Source organism: Papilio xuthus, unplaced genomic scaffold (assembly GCF_000836235.2).
Source record: "Papilio xuthus unplaced genomic scaffold, Pxut_1.1 DF826961.1, whole genome shotgun sequence".
NCBI lineage: Eukaryota > Metazoa > Arthropoda > Insecta > Lepidoptera > Papilionidae > Papilio > Papilio xuthus.
In genome coordinates this window covers 3,786,925-3,804,854 of record NW_013531688.1, presented here as the reverse complement: position 1 = coordinate 3,804,854, position 17,930 = coordinate 3,786,925, and the positions used below count along the sequence as shown (strand labels likewise).

Here is a 17,930-nt window from a genome sequence, read left to right as displayed (position 1 = left end):
ATACTATTCGACATTTTTCGAAAACAAATATTTTCGAAAAATGTCAAAAAAATATTTTTACAAAAAAAAAAAAAAAAGATTTTTTATTGCTTGAAGCTACGTGTCATTTTTGTTATAAAATTAACGATGTACAAAATGATTGTTGTGAATAATAAAAAAACCTTTCCGATTACAAGATTTTTTTTTGTTTAAATTTTGTGAGTGAAGAAGTACTGTTTACAAGTAAAAAAATAACTTTATATGCTGGTATTAAAAAAAATCCTATAAAAAATAAATTGAAAAAATCTGATGAGTTCTTTATCTCTCAGAAGCTCAATACAGGAATAGGAATGCAGATGTGTTGCAAAATAAATAATACGAATGACCCGAAACTATAGCTTATCACAATCATGCTTGTGTCATAGACAAATCAAAACTATTTATATAATTAAACAAAACACGTAAAAAAAACTTAAAATTTACTAACAGACAGAAATCATAAAGCAAAATTAATTTGTGAGTTAATAGATATACAAAAATACACACTACTGAGTAGCAATTCCACAGCGCTATGTAGAATATAATACTTTAAAAAAATTGGTCACGTGTCTGTCGACAAATTAAATATTTTTTTTTTATTCAATATCAACACAAATACATACACATTTTTACATTCCGATCCACGGTGTTATTTCATTACATCATTATTTATAACATTATAAAAAACCACATTCGAAAAATCTTTTTGTACTTTTTTTGTGATTACGTTCCCGCAGATAACTAACCTAACCGTTTAAAATTCTTACATTTCACTCATATATAATGTAAAATTTGTTCTACGTTCCCATGTCAATCTGTAACACAATATTTCACGTGTCGGAGCTGAGACAACCCGGGTCACTTATTTACACAAAAAAGGACAACTCAGCTAATCGGACAATACATATCTACAACTACAATTTAATATTTTCCTTTCAGCTTGAGATTTTATGTAACTAAATATAGTAATATGCTCAAATATAATGATTTCTTTTAGTTTTTTAATGGAATAGATAAGAAACAGGTAACCCGTAAAGTGATCACTGTAGCTTATAAATCCATTAGACCAAAGGAACTTGTAATACAAAATTTGATTTTTGGGTTACATTTGTAGTATAAAATTTTAGTTGCTGCCATTAAAGCGTATATTGGTTCATATATAATATCCAAACACATAAAATCTCAGGCTGCATCAGTGTAAAAATGTTTTTTTCTTACAGCATTTCACTCATCGGGACTTGGTGCACAGCTAGCGAGACGGACGACTTTATATTCCTTGAAAGTGTAGGTGGCACTACGCGAGGCGGGGCCGCTTGGCGTCGCGCTCCTCACTGGCGCCCGCACCGGCCCCGCCCCCCGCGCTCGCCCCGCCCCCACTGCCGCTACCACCGCCCCCACCCCCGCCCCCGCCTCCATCCTCCTCTTCGTCTGAGTCGCCGTCGTAGTCAACCAAACCCTGCAATACATATTGCATTACACAAATTGTTCCTATATCGTTTATGATAACATCAAACATCAAAATTTCTAACAAAACAATTAACTACAACACATTCAACGCTCACACAAATAGAAACTTTCAAAATAAACATTATTGATGATTTACTATATAGTATTAATTAAATATTTTTCTTTAAAGTAAATGGAGTTTGTTTTTTAAAAAAATATGATAATCCTTTCAATTAGACAAATATACACCTCAATATATATTATTTTAAGTAATGTTTTCTACAACACATTTATTTAGAAAAAAATTGATTCAATCAGAGTTATTTAGACACACACAGCACATATCAGCTGTTAAAAGATATGTTTTACTAAAAAAAACACGCATCACACCAAAGTAGTATTCATAGAACATGCAATGGTCTTCTGTTAATGTCAAAAAGTGTAACAACAAAACCGTTAAGGATATCTGACCTGACGGGCATAAGTCAAACTAAATTATGATAGCTTACAGATTCTTTTATATTTTCTATAGCTATGTATTTTTTACACACTTTCTAACAGACCTAACTGCAATAGCAGCGCTACTCTCTGGTCAGATATCCTTGTTTAACTATAATACACATCAATCATGCAAAAATACTGTTGAAATTTATTTCATTATATTTAAACCACACATGTATAAACACCATTCAAGTCGATGATTTAATTCACCTCACTGACATTTAGTGCACACAACACATTCCAAGGTCAAACCAATAAATCAGAACAAAATCACATTGACTTATTTAAAAATAACGATATTTAATACATGAAGGTTTACTATATTTTTTAGTCTTCCTCATGATTTAAAAAAAACAAAGTTAAAGTTTGCACAACTACGAGATATTTCAGAAGAATAAGGCAGGTTTTTTGCATACAAGTTTGCATGTTGTTCGTCTATACTATCTCTAGCTTTCATCCAATTTTAAAGTATTATAATCAGTTGAAATAAATAATTCAATGTTATTTTATTCTGATTAAATTAATATATACATTCCATTTATAGTAAAGTCGAATCCCCAGGTTACAGAATAGTGTAGAGTAGAGAAGGAGAGGGAACTAAAAGTTTACCTTATTGAGTAATCTGGACGAGGATACCTGAACATCTGGGTGCGGCGGCTTGCTGACCGCGGCCGTCAACAGAACGCGCCCCGGACCGTTCACCGTCTCCGCGTTCGTACACACTTTCTTCTCAACTATTTTACCTGCAATAATCAAAAAATGTTATTTACTAACGATTGTGCTGTACTATCCTACTACTGTTTGCATAGCCATGACTTAATCATTTTTCGCGCTAAGTCTTTCTCATAAATTAAATAAAACTTTAACTGTTTGTTTCTGAGACCTAAAATTGTTAATACATATTGTCATCCTTATCAATATCTTTGACATAACAGAGATAACAATATATTTTAAACGGAGATGTTGGTCTCAGAAACCAACAGACAGGCTTAGAACTTTCAGGTGTGAAGAGGTATAGAGAGGTAGTGACCTTGACCTGTCAAAAATTACACTGATAAAAAATTAACATAATAACTACCCTACTTTTTTCGATTTGAAAGCTATAGACATCACAACATGTTGCAGGTTTAAGCACTTTCTTCAACAAAACTCATTGCAATTTTGATTTTTGTATGTATTCAATCAAAAACCTTAATGATGTTGATGTGTGCTGGATTATCTTATCTTACTCTATCATCGTAATCTGAAAGGCCTCTGTCAAGGTCTATGCAAGTCTTATCTGATAGCTTACATCACATGTTCTAATCTCATGACTAATCAATCCGACACATTTATTATGGGATTGTTTCCTATAATAATACATTATCACTGGCCAAATATGTTTAAACTTCAAGTTGTAAGTTGCATTAACCCATATAAAACGATAATATAATCTACATTTATCAGCTGCTGACTACTTTGTGAGTATGGCTCATGTTTCATTATCATAGTAGTTATTTTTAGCAATTCTCTTTGTTTATATTATTATGTGGCAAAATAGCAAGCCTCTACCTGAATTCGCCGAAACAGGAAAGTGACCACGGCTTATAGGACATCCGCAATTGCAATTTAATCAATGGAAGAGGGGACACAAAGAAATATAATGTTTCCCCTTCCTATGCTTCTTCTGTCAAAGACACTAACCCCTTGCCGCCCTATCCTTATAATAAAATAATAATTCTGATTATGTTTTGGTATATGTACTGACCGATTGCGTCGAGTGCGTGATGCGTGTTTGGATGCTGGGCGGCGTCGAGTGGAGCGTCGTCGTCAAGGTCGTCTTCGTCGTTGAACCACATCTCCTCCTCGTCATCAGGAGTACGCGCCTCGCGTCGGTAGCGCGTGCGCAGCAACGACGGCACCACCGCCTCCGCTACACCCACACTGCCGCTCACTACAAAAGACACATTGAATGACGTCATTACACGACCCCTAGACAAGAGGTCGCGATTAGCCGTCACATGACGTCATAGTAGAGCGTTAGGCCACATACTATATTTTTGCAACAGTCGTGGACCGTTTATTTGTCTATTCTAGACTTTATTCCAAAAAGTTTCAGGTCAGCTTTCTAAATGTTAATTTAATGTGCTACCTTTCAGTGTAGATTTTGCTAATTCTTTGTTTTTAATATTTTGTAACCAACTTACCTCTGTCCCTTTCTTTTAGCTTGTCCTGATGTTGGTCATATCGGGTCTTTAAAGCTTTAAATGTTTGTACGTATTCAACATCCTCTAGGATCTTGCCATAGTTTTCCACAACATGAGAACACAGCGACTTTATGTCTTCTAACTTTATGAACTCAAATAATTCTAAAATAGCTGAATCTAATAAGTTGTACCTGGAATATTATAAAACTAAAATGTATCATAAGAACAATCTTACTAATATTAGATTAATAGAACAGCTGCATGGATCGGATCTTGTTGAAATTTGGCAATTTTCTCCATATTATTTTAAGTTAGTTTTTATTCACTAGTACTGTTTATTATGGAAATATTTAAATATACCAATAAACTGATTAATTTGCAAATTTAAATCAACAACTAGCTGTCGCCCGCAACTCCGTCAGCGCGGTATTTAAAAAAATGTTCCTATAGGGCAATTGTTCGAATTTTTCTCACCTTTTAAACCTTCCCTCGATCTCCACGAACATTTCAAAACCAAGATAAGATCAATCCGTTCAGGGGTTCTCGACTTTTAGCGAGATTAATGAACAGCAATTGATTTTTCTATATATAAGTTTTATCTATTCAATTTTCTACATTCTAGGTATAATATATATTTAGATGTAAGATATTATTACTTACCTGCCATTATTTCTAAGAAAAGCATCTATAACGGGTGCAAAAAGATTTCCCTTTATGATATATCTGTTGTAGTACTCATCTTTGAGTGCTATTATTCTCCTCATAAACCTCAAAGCTCCGAGCACCAAAAAGGTGTGTGTTGATCGCATTAGCACCAAAATGCGACGAAGTAGATCCTAGAAATATTGCATTAAACATAATTACGACAAGATGACTAGACTGGATGATGGCAGTAATATCAATATGCAGTTTTTAAATTATTTTCTTTTACTCATAATAGGTTAAAGCATTGGTACTTTTCGTAGTATAATGTATCAGGGACTAGTGCAAATACAACCAATGCACAATTTTGTGTTTCTTCTCTGAATTTTGAATGTAGAGCAAAGTGGTCAAAAAATTCAACTGACTCCAATGGAACTCAAATGTGTTCCCAGTTTTTTGAGAGTTCTAGTTCTAGGCATTCAATATTTTTACCCTAGCTAAAGGTCAATTAGACAGTGTCTTCCCTTTGCGTTCCTACACATCCTATGGCACCGAAAATGTATTCTGCACAACAACTAATGACAAGCTGCTCCAGACCGCAAAGGTATTTGAAAACCTTCAAGTAATTTATCTCAATTTCAAACTGGGCTAATATTGATAGGAGTAAATGGTGTTATATTTTTGCGCTTACCTTATTTAATATGCAAGTTTTGATATGATATGTGTGATGTTCTACACAAAACGCAAGAAGCTCGAGCACAAGGCCCAATAGTTGCACTGTATGATAGTCTTCTCTAATTGGCTTCTCACCTGTCGTGTTTACCAGTAAGGGTGCTGGAAATTATATATTATTGTTCAAAAAATCTATACTTATTAATAAAATAGAAGTGTCTGTATGTAATATAGCGAAAAAACATTAAAAAACAAATCTTTTAAACTATTGTCTGTAAGGCCGCGCTCGTTCCGGGTAATCTCCAGAACGGGTAAACCGATTTTGACGAGAAGGTAGCAGATGTGCATGACTACATTTTTTTAATACTGACGAAGTGGCGGACAACCTCGAGTCAACTATAATATTGGTCATCTCTAAATTCTAATATGAAGGTTATATCAAAAATTTTAACAGGCTTTTAATATTAACTCATGTTTTTTCATACTTCTTTACTTAAAATAATAATAAAATTTAAAAAAAAATGCCACTAGTAAGTTTTTTACAAAGGAGAATGAGAGATGACAGTATGTTTTTGCATAAATCTTCCTATACTAAAAACAGAAGTTTAAAGTAAACTAAAGTAGTGTGTATTTCTTACCTATTAGTGTTTGTATACTGTGCTTATAGAATAAATTTAGAAAATCTGCTTTTTCACTCTTGTTGACTGAAGCAAGCATACTTTCTGGGTCCAGGAGGATACGGAGCACACCCATTAACTGTACCGCACCTCCTAGTTCTGGATCTCTGTCTCTTAACATTTGCTCTATTACTATGTTTAACAACATTTGCTCCTGAAAACGAGTAAGAGTAACTTAGAACATCTGCGAACTTTTTAAACGAGACATTTATTACAACTGAATTATTCAAACAAGATATGTACTTAGTTAAATATTTGTAAAAAATACTTTTTATGTGCAGGAAAAGCTCTATATTGTTCTTACCTCTTCTGTATTGTTTGCTTGTTGTAATGTGTAATCCCTGACAACAGATGGTGAGAACTCAACAATGTACGTCAAGATATCTATAGAGGCAGTCTTCGTCTTTTGATCATCTATACTTAATGTTATCTCTAACGCTGGCAGGATACCCAATGTAACTAAAGTCTTATAAAAAGCATCTTTATCTTGCGGCTGTAAGTTTTGTGAAAAATTACAAAATTCTTTTAAAAATAGTACCAAATCCCTTCTTTTTGAATCTGGCGTCTTACTATCCATTAGTAACTTAAACAAATCTGTTAAATACTTGTCATCATCCTCTATAAGTTTCACTATTTCAACCTTATTAAAAAATATAAAACTCGACAATGTGCTTAGCAAATTGTCCTCAAAAACTGTAGGTGTAGGTAGGACGATGTCCTGAATATACTGTACTCTGTATGTTTGATGAATTTTTGCTAATAAATCTTGATTTTTTATAGGAATGGCCTCACGAAATTTAGCTAACTCTTTCAAGTATTCTCTGTGCTTTTTCGGTGTTGGCAAACTTGGGTCATATTCAAGACAACCAACAACATCAAAAATAGTATCATCTGCAAACATTGTATCAAAAAGAGTGTTTTTATTTAGAAGAAATATACTTTTGAAAATTTCGAAAAGATGATGCAAGCCTTCAATGTTTTCAATATCTTCACACATACGAAAAAGATTTAAAAGTTTTTTGATATAATGCTGACTTTCTAGTGCTGCTGCTAATTTGTCCTTTCTTGCTGGTGAGACTAAACAACTGTTAACTAGTTCACTGATGTCTTCAAGGCGCCCCATCTCACAAGCTGGAAGTTCAACTGGCTGAACACTATCTGACATCTCATCAAAGCGTTCATCTTCCGATTCCTCCACAATGTCCTGTGTAATTTCTACTGATGGGTCTTTTCCTTGAACCTAAAATTATCCAAATAAATATTAACTATTGTTTACTTCTTAGCTTTATAAAATAATAATTTTATTTTAAAAATTTGTTTGTAAACAGTAACATTAGGCTTACTTAGGTATGTCAACAGTAATTTAGGTTAGGTGAGGTTAGTTAGTGTTACTAAAAAAATGTATATTTATACAGATTCAATAGCAATGCATTAACTATTACAGAATTAAAAAATAAATAATAATTGATAAGTAGATAAACTATACCTGGCAAATTTTCTCCCATATTTCATCACAACCAGCCTTTTCTTGGAAACTGAGTGCTAAGTCGAAATTGTCTCCTTCTGACCATACAATCAATGTGTCTTGCTGCTTTTGGTAAGCTGTGTCCGGTTGTATTTTACTTTCTAAAAGAAGGGAACCATCTGACTCTGCCCTCACTAATAATGAAGTACCTTTCAACTTTTCTACGTAACATGATGATACATGACCGGTTCCTCTATCATCCCATTGCCGGTCGGCGTTCAGAGCGTAAAGCTTCACTCTTCGTCGAGTATCTGTCATGATAGTCAACGTAACTATGACTATATATTCGAATAATAAATCAAGTATTATGGCGCTAATATAATGCACCCGATTTTTGTTTCATTTAACTCCCATTTGTAAGAAATCATGTGCACTTCTGTAACAAAACATACTATTATAAAACAAACTATAAAATATATTCATATCGGGTGGCTAATTGCTGTAATTAAAATCAGTCATGTAATAAGGTGGTGCTTTACAACGTGAATTTGGCACTAACTTCATCTTTCCATACTCAAGACGTTAACATGCTTAAGGACACTTTTGGATTATTTAGAAAGGATTTTTAACTTCACATGACAATGGGTCGCTGAATTATCGGAAATCACAAACAAAACAATACAATCGTAAACCTTTCACTGCACTTTAAGCACACAAATAATAACACAAACTCATATGACATACATTCAAGTATGTTGTTATGTTTCCAAAAACAGTGTATTTACCGGATTACACATTACAGAATCGTCCTATTGACGTACCTTCAAAATAGTACAACATCAGATTTCGCCATATTGGATTCACAACAACGCTTCGAAAACGGGGTTCTCAAATCGAATTTAGAAGAGCGGCAATTTCAAATTGTAAAGTGAGATAATTTATAAAATAGTGGAAAGTTGCGACACTTTTATTCTTATAACTTTAGTATCAGACTTTAATTAAGGAATAACTTGGAAAACAAAAATTCAGTCTTCATTTAAGTTATAAAACTCTAAGGAAAATTTTCGGAAAATATAGAGTTGGAAATTAAAAAAAATGGCAACTATGTAAGTTTACTTGAGCCAATAGGAATTGCCATTAATCACAGCGAGCCAATGAAGACTCGTTTTTATGACAATTTAAAAACTGCCATAGTAAAAAAAGTGTCAAAGTGTACTTTCTAAAATACATTCGTTATAATTTTTTGCCCATCATTTTTGGTGTAAAAATTAAAAAAGAAGCATTCAGAAATACAATACAATGGTGTTCAAGAAAGACAAAATTAAGCCCATTCGTAATGATTGCTTCTAAGGCAAATCATTTGGGATAAAAACATTTCTAATAACTCCGTCTTTAACTAGACAATCATTCTGGTAACTTTACTAGATTATTTTATATACTCTTTGGATTAAACTTAAACTACAGAATTTTTGAGAGTGAGAATTATTCATTTTATACTAAATATAAAACGAAACGATGTAGAACAAATATTTTAATACTGAAAAAATAATAAGGCATTCTTCAAAACTCAAAACATTCTTATCCCTTAACTTGAACGCACCGCGTTCATGCAGCTTGCCATTTGGTGTATTCTGTCATTCGTTGATGTTATTGAATAAAAGTTTGTTTAAAATAAGGTCTTTATATTGAACCGAATTGTGTTAATTAGAATAAATAAGCATAAAGTTGTGATATTTAATTAGATTGGATAAGATTTAGCGCAAGATGTTTCGTGAATCATCCTAATTGTAATGTAAGAGAACTCTACGTTATTCTGTAAAAGAATCTTAATATTAGTATACTCGCTTTGTTTTGGTGGGACAATCAATTAATGACTAATAGAATTATACTAATAGCAACGTTTCTCCGAATTACTTCTCTTTTTTTACGAAAATATAATTATTTGTATTTTTGACAGCTGTCAGATTAATTGTCATTGTATAAAAATTCTTATCATACATGTTTTTTGTTATTTAAAAACAATAATAAAATTGTACTGGTTGTTTTATAGTATGAAACAGAGGGACCAATTTTTTCAAGTTGCATTTTCCCAATTACAATTATCTACATGTTAAGGTTGTAAAATGAACACAGCATGTCTTATTTGAGTACTTCAGAAAATGTGGGGTAAGTTTTGTTTGTATAGATGATAATACCCAAAACAACTAAGTTTAAGATTCCGGTTGTTTGTATGAATATTTTTAATTTCAGTTTCAGCAGTATCCCCCAAAACATATCAGATGCAAGTTGCGCATCACAGTACAAAATGGCAGTTGAGGGAGTATCGGGAAACTGTGGTAGTGAAGTAAATATGTTTATACATGACAGTTCGGGTGATGAACAGACATATATACCACATCTCAGTGATAATTTCTTTCATAGTAAATTTAAAATTGATCCCAACGACCTTTATACATTTCATGATTCTGATGTTATTGCTAGCGAAATTACTGTGAGTCACACTGAAGATAATTTTATTTTCTCCGATAACATTGATATAAAAAGTAAGTTTCTTGAAAGTCCCAACAAAGATTTGGACTTGATTGGTGTTCTCACAAACGGTGATATTAAAGAAGAGATAGTTGAAACAAAGAAAGAAACTGTTAATGGACATTATCCTATAAAAAATAAAATTCATGTTAATTTAACAGATGGTAAGAATGTTAATACCAAAGTCCAGAATACTAAGGTACAGAATAATATTAATTTAGACGCAAGGAACAGCATCGTCACAGAAAATCGACCTAGCATCAATAATATAAAAGTTATAAATAATGTCAGCTCCCCTTCCCACAATGTTAAAGTCAGTATTAATAGTGTTAATTCAAGCAATGTTAAGTCCGTATCAAATACAAAGTTGTCAGCGCCAGAAACTTTTCTTGATGTCTTCAAAAGGGAACATGGAGTTGTAGAAACTCCAGCAACTGTTATAAAAACTGAACCCGTTCCAATATCAACTATAAAAGTCCCAGCAGCACCAATCAAAAAACCACCAGCGCGTAAGTTTTACTTTATATATGTAATTTCTTAAAAATTATCATCATGCTTCATACTTATATTATAAATGTGAATGTTTAGATGGATGGATGGATGTTTGTTTGAAGGTAGGTATGGAACGGCTCAATGGGTCTTGCTGAAATTGGCATAGATGTAGAACATAGTCTTGATGAATGTATAGGCTACTTAATAAGATTTTTTAGATTCTGCGTGGACGAAGTCACGGGCGACAGTTAGTGTTTATATATTATAAAACCAACTTTATTTTATTACGGTATGTCATGTACCTCACAAGCTTAATTATTTTTTTTAGTTTTTACTACAACTCTGTATGTGAATGATAATTAAGGAAACTATTAATTTTGTTTCATACAAATAAGGAAAAACAGTATTAAATCTGTTCTTTGTTATGAAATTAGTCATTATAATTTTTTTACTTTTTAGCAAAAACACCTTCAACAAAAGCAAAACGTGGACGAGGGCCAACGGTCCATGAAGCTTTGCAACGGATACCCGCACAGAATAAAGTAATAGCTCTCGCGAATACATCATGGCATGCACCCGGTGAAGAATTATTCCAATGTGGTCCGTTAGATGAGAAAAAGGCAAATGCATTTAGACAGGTTGAGACTAGCAGTAGCGATGATGATATCCCAGATTTAGGTATGTTACTACTTACAAATTACACACACATTTTGATAAAAATTTTAGACTATTTAAATGCGATTATTTAGACTTAAATACTAGGATCAAGGAATTTCTATAATTTTTACGACTGTACTGGGCTAAAGTTCAAATAGGATAAATATTTGTTGTTGCGAATTCCAATATTTTAATATACAACAAATTATGTATTAAAGTGAACATATAGGGTGAGTATAATATTATCAGTGTTGTAGTTTGATAAAGATCTTGTTGCAATCGGAAAATATGTCAACTAACAATTTAATTTGATCAATCAGAGAGTGGTAGCTGCTCGGTTAAATGTTGCCATTTATATCTTATATATAAAATTCTCGTGTCACTATTTTCGTTCCCATACTCCTCCGAAACGGCTTGACCGATTCTCATGAAATTTTGTGAGCGTACTGAGAATCGGTCAACATCTATTTTTCATCCCCCTAAATGTTAAGGGTAGTCCGCCCCAAAATTTTTATTTTTTAGACAAACACGCGGACGGAATCGCGGGCGACAGCTAGTAATTTCTAAATTCCATACAAATAAAACACATAATGTTAGACATGTAGGTTAATTTGTCTTACAATGTATCTATTTAAATAGTAAGGAATTACTATGAGAATTCAAAGTTTTAAATCAATAACTTAAAGTTGCAAAATGGACGTTATTCAGAACTTTTTGCATACTGTTTACACTTAAAGCTTGTAGGTGACCGATGTCAATGTCAAAAAACTGCTTGATCCTTGCGAGGCTATACCAACTAAATGTTATTACCAACTCAGAGTTCAATAATCGCTAGGTTAAACTATAGTTAAGATTTTATTTGAAGATGTAAGCTGGGGCCCTGTGTGTGTGGAGGAGAGTGCGGCGGAGTCCCGTAGCGCTCGTTTAGCGTTACGTCGGGCTGCGCTCAAGCGACATATAGCGCGGGCGGCGGAGCTACGTCCAGTAGACTACAGTGAACAACGCGCGCTAGCCACACTTATCAAGGTAGGTTAATATATATTACTAAGTGCCGTTTAATGTTTACTTATGCTGTCTCTTAGCGTTTTCCCCTACTATATTTAGTATTAATGTAGCAGTAAGTTTTTGTTATGAAATTATGTTGTGGTTCGGCACAAATATTTAGATTTTAGGTATGTTTGGAAAGTACAATAATAAGTAATTTTAGTGTACCCAAGAAAACAGTCTGTAAAGATCTATTTTGTAATCTGTGTTTAATGTAATAAAAAATTCTAGTTTAAAAAATACTTATTTTACGTATTATTTGTGTTTGCCATTTTATATAATCTGTAATTCCATAACCTAAAACATTATTTAGTCTATGATATAAGTCAATGACACTTTTGTTTATTTTAAAATAACAAAATCAGATTACGATCCAACAGATTATTTAAATATTTGATTCTCAAATATAAAATAGAAGTATTCAACTTATCATTTTAATAATCTAACAGTATTTCGTTATCGTAAAATAAAAGTATTGAAATTGCTCGTCTGAATGACGGCCATGTTTTTTGACATTCGAGTAATCGTGAAGAAAATGTAAGAGTGATGTTTTTGAAAAAGTTCTTTACGATTTCAAAAGAAATATATGAGTTAAAGAAGACTTTATTTAATTAGTATTCTCTGTGATTCCCACATTTGTTAGCAAATTGTGTAATAAAGTTGATTTTAAAAAGTATTATGTTTTTATATAGAAACAATTGAGCGAATCTTCGACATGCCGTCTTCCAACACAGACTGTGAACCACTTGCTGGCAATGCGCGGCTTGCACAATGTACTATCCTCAGAAGATAGAAGGAAACTACGGTACGTCACTTTTATTGAGATTTACCTTACATCATTTTTGATCAAGTCATAGTTTAAAAGTCAATTGACTGATAGGTCAAAGAATCATTTATTTTACGAAATTTAATTCCGATCTACAAACACCAGAATCTATATATAGTGGCCATTTCATTGTTAGTTTTTGGTAAGGAAAAAAAAATGTTCATCTGTGCAAGGCCGTGCTTGACCGATTTTGACGGGACTTCGACTTAAAGGTAGTTGTTGCACGCGGGTATATAATAGGATGTTTTTTTTTATTCTTCCCTAATGAAGTTGCGTTCAACTGCTAATAATATTGGATCATATAGTGAATCTGGGTGGTGTGGGGGTGAGAGCGGGCGGAAGGGTAGCGAGTGCGGGGTGTGCAGCGAGGAGAAGTGCGCGCAGGGGGCGCTGCCGTGCGCACGGCATTGCTTTGCGCACGTGACACTGGCGCCCTCGCAGCGGCTGTACGCAGCGTGCGCGGCTGTGTTCGCCGGCGGTGACCGCTGCAAGCAGCCGCTGCTGCCGCTGCACGATCAGACGCCGCTATGCACCGAACATGCGTGGAAACGAGTCAGTAAAACAACTTACTAATTAGGGAGACTTATAGAGATTTCTCATACTAACTGTGGGTTTCTGAGACCAAAATCTCTGTATAAGCATATCGGCATCTCTGTCATTATCTTTGACAAAACAGATATAACTATACGTTTTAAATGGAGATTTTAATCTCCGAAATCTCCGGTAAGTATAAACAAAATAAATATACCAGTGTAATGTATGAATAAAAGTGACGTATTTTCAATGTATTACGTAATTACTTTTTTATTATTGTTGAATGTTAAGTATTGTTACGACATTAAAAGCGGAATTTATCATACACTTATGTATTCAAAGTGCAATATATTAAAAGTATATAACATTATATATTTATCAGGATAACTACGAGCAACTGAGCCGCGAGTGGCGACCACAGAAGGCGCGCCGGCGAGCTTGCCCCGCCGCCCCGCGTCCCCCGCGCCGCGCCAAGCGCCGCCGCCGTCTGCTGGCGCGTCGCCCACAGCACGCACACTCACTCACCGGTATACCTCGCTCTCTGTCTCTTTCTCTCTCTCTCTCTTTTTCTCTCTCTCTCTTTTTGTTTTATAAAGGTTACTGTACGTCTTAAAAAACAAATAATCTTATTATCCAATCTTAATCATTACTACTACTAATATTATAAATACGATTGTTTGGATAGATAGATGAATTGATAGATGTTTGTATGAAGGTATCTCCAGAACCGCTGAACGGATCTCGATGAAACTTAGTATACATATAGAATATATCTTCAAGAACATATAGGCTTCTAATTATGTTTGTTTTTAAATTCCGCGTGATCGGAGTCGAAGGCGACCGCTAGTATATCATAAAACCTATTCTAAACTATTAGTTGATTTAGTCCCTGATTCTATTGCTTTACAATTTAGCCTACGTCTGCATTAATATACAAAAACATAGCAACTTAATATGTTTTGTCATAAAAAATGAGATGTTCATATGTATTTTTATTTATCTGTATATTTTTGTATTTACAGAAATCAATATATGTTCGAACTCGTCAGCATACGACAGTTCTGAGGACACGGCGATCGGGGGACTGAGCGAGACTGAGTATATGAGGGCTTCAAGTGCGCATGAACTGGGTATGTCCATACAATACATACATTATGTTTGTGAAATGTATGACGTCATCCGCTATATATAGGCAGTATTTAATAATGTTTGACGGTTTACAGAAGTGGAACAAGTGCCACCGGATGATATACTGGATCCATCCGTCCTAAGTCAGATCCCTGATGAGGCTTTCACTGAATTTTTTAACCAAGGTATGTCCACTAAGCCATTACTGTGTACAAAAAAATTGTAGTTTAGTAGGAGTAAAAGTAAATTAGTGATATCGACAAGAATTATAATATTTGACGGACACGAAAGTTTGTCTGGATCTAGAAGAATTGGTGTGCCAGGATTATAATAAGGAATTTGTCTTCCTATACATGGCCATCTTTGATGGATGTATGTATCCTGTAGGGGGCGTCGTGATGTAAAGAAGATTCGGCTTACGGACGTGAATTATCTTACTAACATAAATGCAAAAGTTTAGATGGATGGATGGATGTATGGATGTTTGTTTGAAGGTATATCCAGAACGGCAGAACGGATCTTGATGAAATTTGGTATACATATAGAACAAAGTCTGGAAGAACACATAAGCTAGACATACTAATAATGTTTTATTTTTAATTGCGCGCGGAGTCGCGGGCGACCACTAGTATCCCAATAAAAATAGTTTCATAAAGAGTTATGTTACAGCGGAAGACGTGCCGACATTCGGCGAGGGTTCAGAGCTGGCTGCAGCGCTGGAGGCGGTGCTGGAGGAGCGCGGCCTGGCGGAGCGCGCGCTTGACACCATCACAGACTGCTTCTCGTCATCCACGTCTGCACATAGCCCTGCTGCCCCCGCCCCCACCTCTGGAAACGCCCCCGGACACGCCCCCGCCACTGTTAACTCGTCCGCCCCTCAAGAGATGGAACACAATAAACCCAAGGTAGAGATTGCTTATTTACTTTTTTTTACACGTCTGCTGCCTAGATGGACGGACCAGTTGGTCTTTTGACCATTTACTGACTGTACTAAGTTATTGAGGTGAAAATAAAGTCAACTAACATAGTCATATCTATATATCAAGTATAGTCAACTCAACAAGATATCTAGCAGTGATATCTGAAAAGAAACGCTGTTAGACTAAGGCCTTTAAGTTAGATTACTTTCAGTAGTTAAACTATAGTGCTTTAAAATTATATGCTAATGACACACGAGAGTTTAAAAAATTTAAAAGTATTAGTAAAAAAAACTTAATTAGTAACCTATGTGTCTTATCAGACTATGCTAGAGCATAGATGTAGACATCTATACCAAATGTCACCGAGATCTGTTAAGCTGTTCTGGAGAGACTTTCCAACAAACATCCGTACATCCAAACATTCGCATTTATAATATTAATAAGATTTAATTGCTTAATTTGTAAATTTATATAAGCCGGCTAAACACTCACGTATATTCATCCGGTGGCGGCACCGACTAGTTTCGAGCTGATCGGGGGCCCTTCATCAGGATGAGTGGGACTGCTATTATTTCGTGGACGCGGCCCCCAGCTCACTGTGAGCACGTCGCTGAGTGTTTAGCCGTTTTTATATCAGTTTTAATAAACTTTCGTGAGACATTATAATTAATGTGTCACGAAAGTTTGAATAATTTCATAATTAATTTGTGTTTTTTTTTAATGGGATAGCAGTTCAGGTAACAATATAATTGTGTTTCCAGATGGCAGAATCCAGTCCTAACGTGGCTTTATCACCAAGTGCGCCATCATAACGTTGTAATAATAAGTTAAGCTAAAATAAGCTCTATTTTCTAAAGAATTAGGAACAAACTTATCTGTAGTCTCAAACGATGATTCTTCGCGCTTTAAGTTTTCGTGTACGTGTGTAGGAATGATGTTGTGTAGGTCACAGAGTAGGTAAGGAATAGACTCGACACTTCCATACAACGAAAAAAAAATAGATGGCCGTAAAATACTTTTTACATTATAGTATAACCCTCATATTTAATTAACAATTTAATACTCAAGTTCTTTAGCCAAATTAGGAATGTAAAAATTCAGCCCTGAAGGCACTTTAATCGGCTTTATTACACTTCTTATGTTAGGAGGAGCGCAAAGGAGTTAATTCTATATTTTTCCTTAACTTTGTGAGGGTTTTTTTATATTTCTGGTCAGTCTATACAAATATATGTTTGGTTGTATGGAAGTTTTGATTGTTGGTAGTGAAATGTTTGAGAGTTGGTGATGATATGGCGTTAGTTGTATAAGATATGTGATTACAAAATTACAGAATTCACGGGCGTTTATTACGTACAGCTTTAATATGCCAAGAAAAGTTAGAAATTATAATGAATTTAGAATAAAAAAACATTTTTTTTTCATAACTCATATAATAATTTTAGTTAACAAATCTAAAAGTTGAAGTTCGAATTTTACTTTTTTTTAATGATAATTTAGTAATATTTCCAATTAAATGAAAAATTTAATGTATTCTTCTAAATTGATTTTAAATTGTTTGATACTATTCTACTCATCTAATAACACAATCGCATAGAATAATTGTAATTACTTTAAATTAAAAAAAAATAACGAATACCTTCATACATTTCGATATTTAAATTGTCAGTTTTGAAGACAAAAAAAGTTAATCCATTGTCTCTGAAATTCTATTCAGTTAATAAATAATTTTATATTAAACTAACACATGTTAAATTTTTATCGCAATGTAAGAAGGATTCTAGCATTAAAAAAGTAATAGTTAATTTAAAAAACCAAAAAAAAACCGACTGATTATTTCATCATTTATTTATGACATATATACAAATAGACACTCTTCAAATTATGTCAAACAGATCAAGTTTCACCTCTCGATGGAAAGGGCAAGTCATAAATACATCCGTATATGTACCATCGGGGAAACTGACGGTGTACCACTTTTAAATCTACAGTCGTTTGAACTTATAGTACACATATAGACGACATAGGGGAAGAATAAACAATAAGAAACACCTTTTAAATGTGTCTGTACGAAACAAAGGTCAGTAATTGCTTTTTATTATTATCTTGTCGTTTGCGCATATCACTGGTACCAATTTTTAAAACGATGCGGAGTTGTCCCGTTGCAAGAAACAAAGCAATTTTTCCAAAAGTGCA

The 17,930-nt window shown here is 33.9% G+C and overlaps 2 protein-coding genes across 6 annotated transcripts; one reads left to right on the top strand and one right to left on the bottom strand.

The window, feature by feature from the left end:
• Nucleotides 1–209: 209 nt before the first annotated feature.
• flfl (serine/threonine-protein phosphatase 4 regulatory subunit 3 flfl) lies at nucleotides 210–8,511 on the bottom strand. Of its 5 annotated transcripts, none has more exons than XM_013315250.1 (10): nucleotides 8,429–8,511; nucleotides 7,629–8,043; nucleotides 6,447–7,382; nucleotides 6,104–6,296; nucleotides 5,485–5,627; nucleotides 4,812–4,987; nucleotides 4,152–4,342; nucleotides 3,713–3,898; nucleotides 2,575–2,708; nucleotides 210–1,474 (listed from the first exon to the last, which is right to left on the bottom strand). In XM_013315250.1, exons 2-10 carry the CDS (start codon nucleotides 7,923–7,925, stop codon nucleotides 1,313–1,315), a joined length of 2,418 nt encoding a protein of 805 aa, XP_013170704.1. In that variant the 5' UTR covers nucleotides 7,926–8,043; nucleotides 8,429–8,511; the 3' UTR covers nucleotides 210–1,312. The 5 variants fall into 5 exon arrangements, with proteins under 5 accessions (XP_013170704.1, XP_013170705.1, XP_013170703.1 ...); XM_013315251.1 differs by having other exon boundaries at nucleotides 8,393–8,467; XM_013315249.1 differs by having other exon boundaries at nucleotides 8,352–8,442.
• A 705-nt stretch (nucleotides 8,512–9,216) lies between these two features.
• LOC106120082 (uncharacterized) lies at nucleotides 9,217–17,166 on the top strand. Its single transcript, XM_013315254.1, has 12 exons — nucleotides 9,217–9,399; nucleotides 9,658–9,773; nucleotides 9,858–10,645; nucleotides 11,088–11,306; nucleotides 12,151–12,311; nucleotides 13,022–13,134; nucleotides 13,461–13,707; nucleotides 14,072–14,216; nucleotides 14,712–14,819; nucleotides 14,913–15,002; nucleotides 15,487–15,722; nucleotides 16,499–17,166. Exons 2-12 carry the CDS (start codon nucleotides 9,742–9,744, stop codon nucleotides 16,547–16,549), a joined length of 2,190 nt encoding a protein of 729 aa, XP_013170708.1. The 5' UTR covers nucleotides 9,217–9,399; nucleotides 9,658–9,741; the 3' UTR covers nucleotides 16,550–17,166.
• The last annotated feature ends 764 nt before the right edge of the window (nucleotides 17,167–17,930 follow it).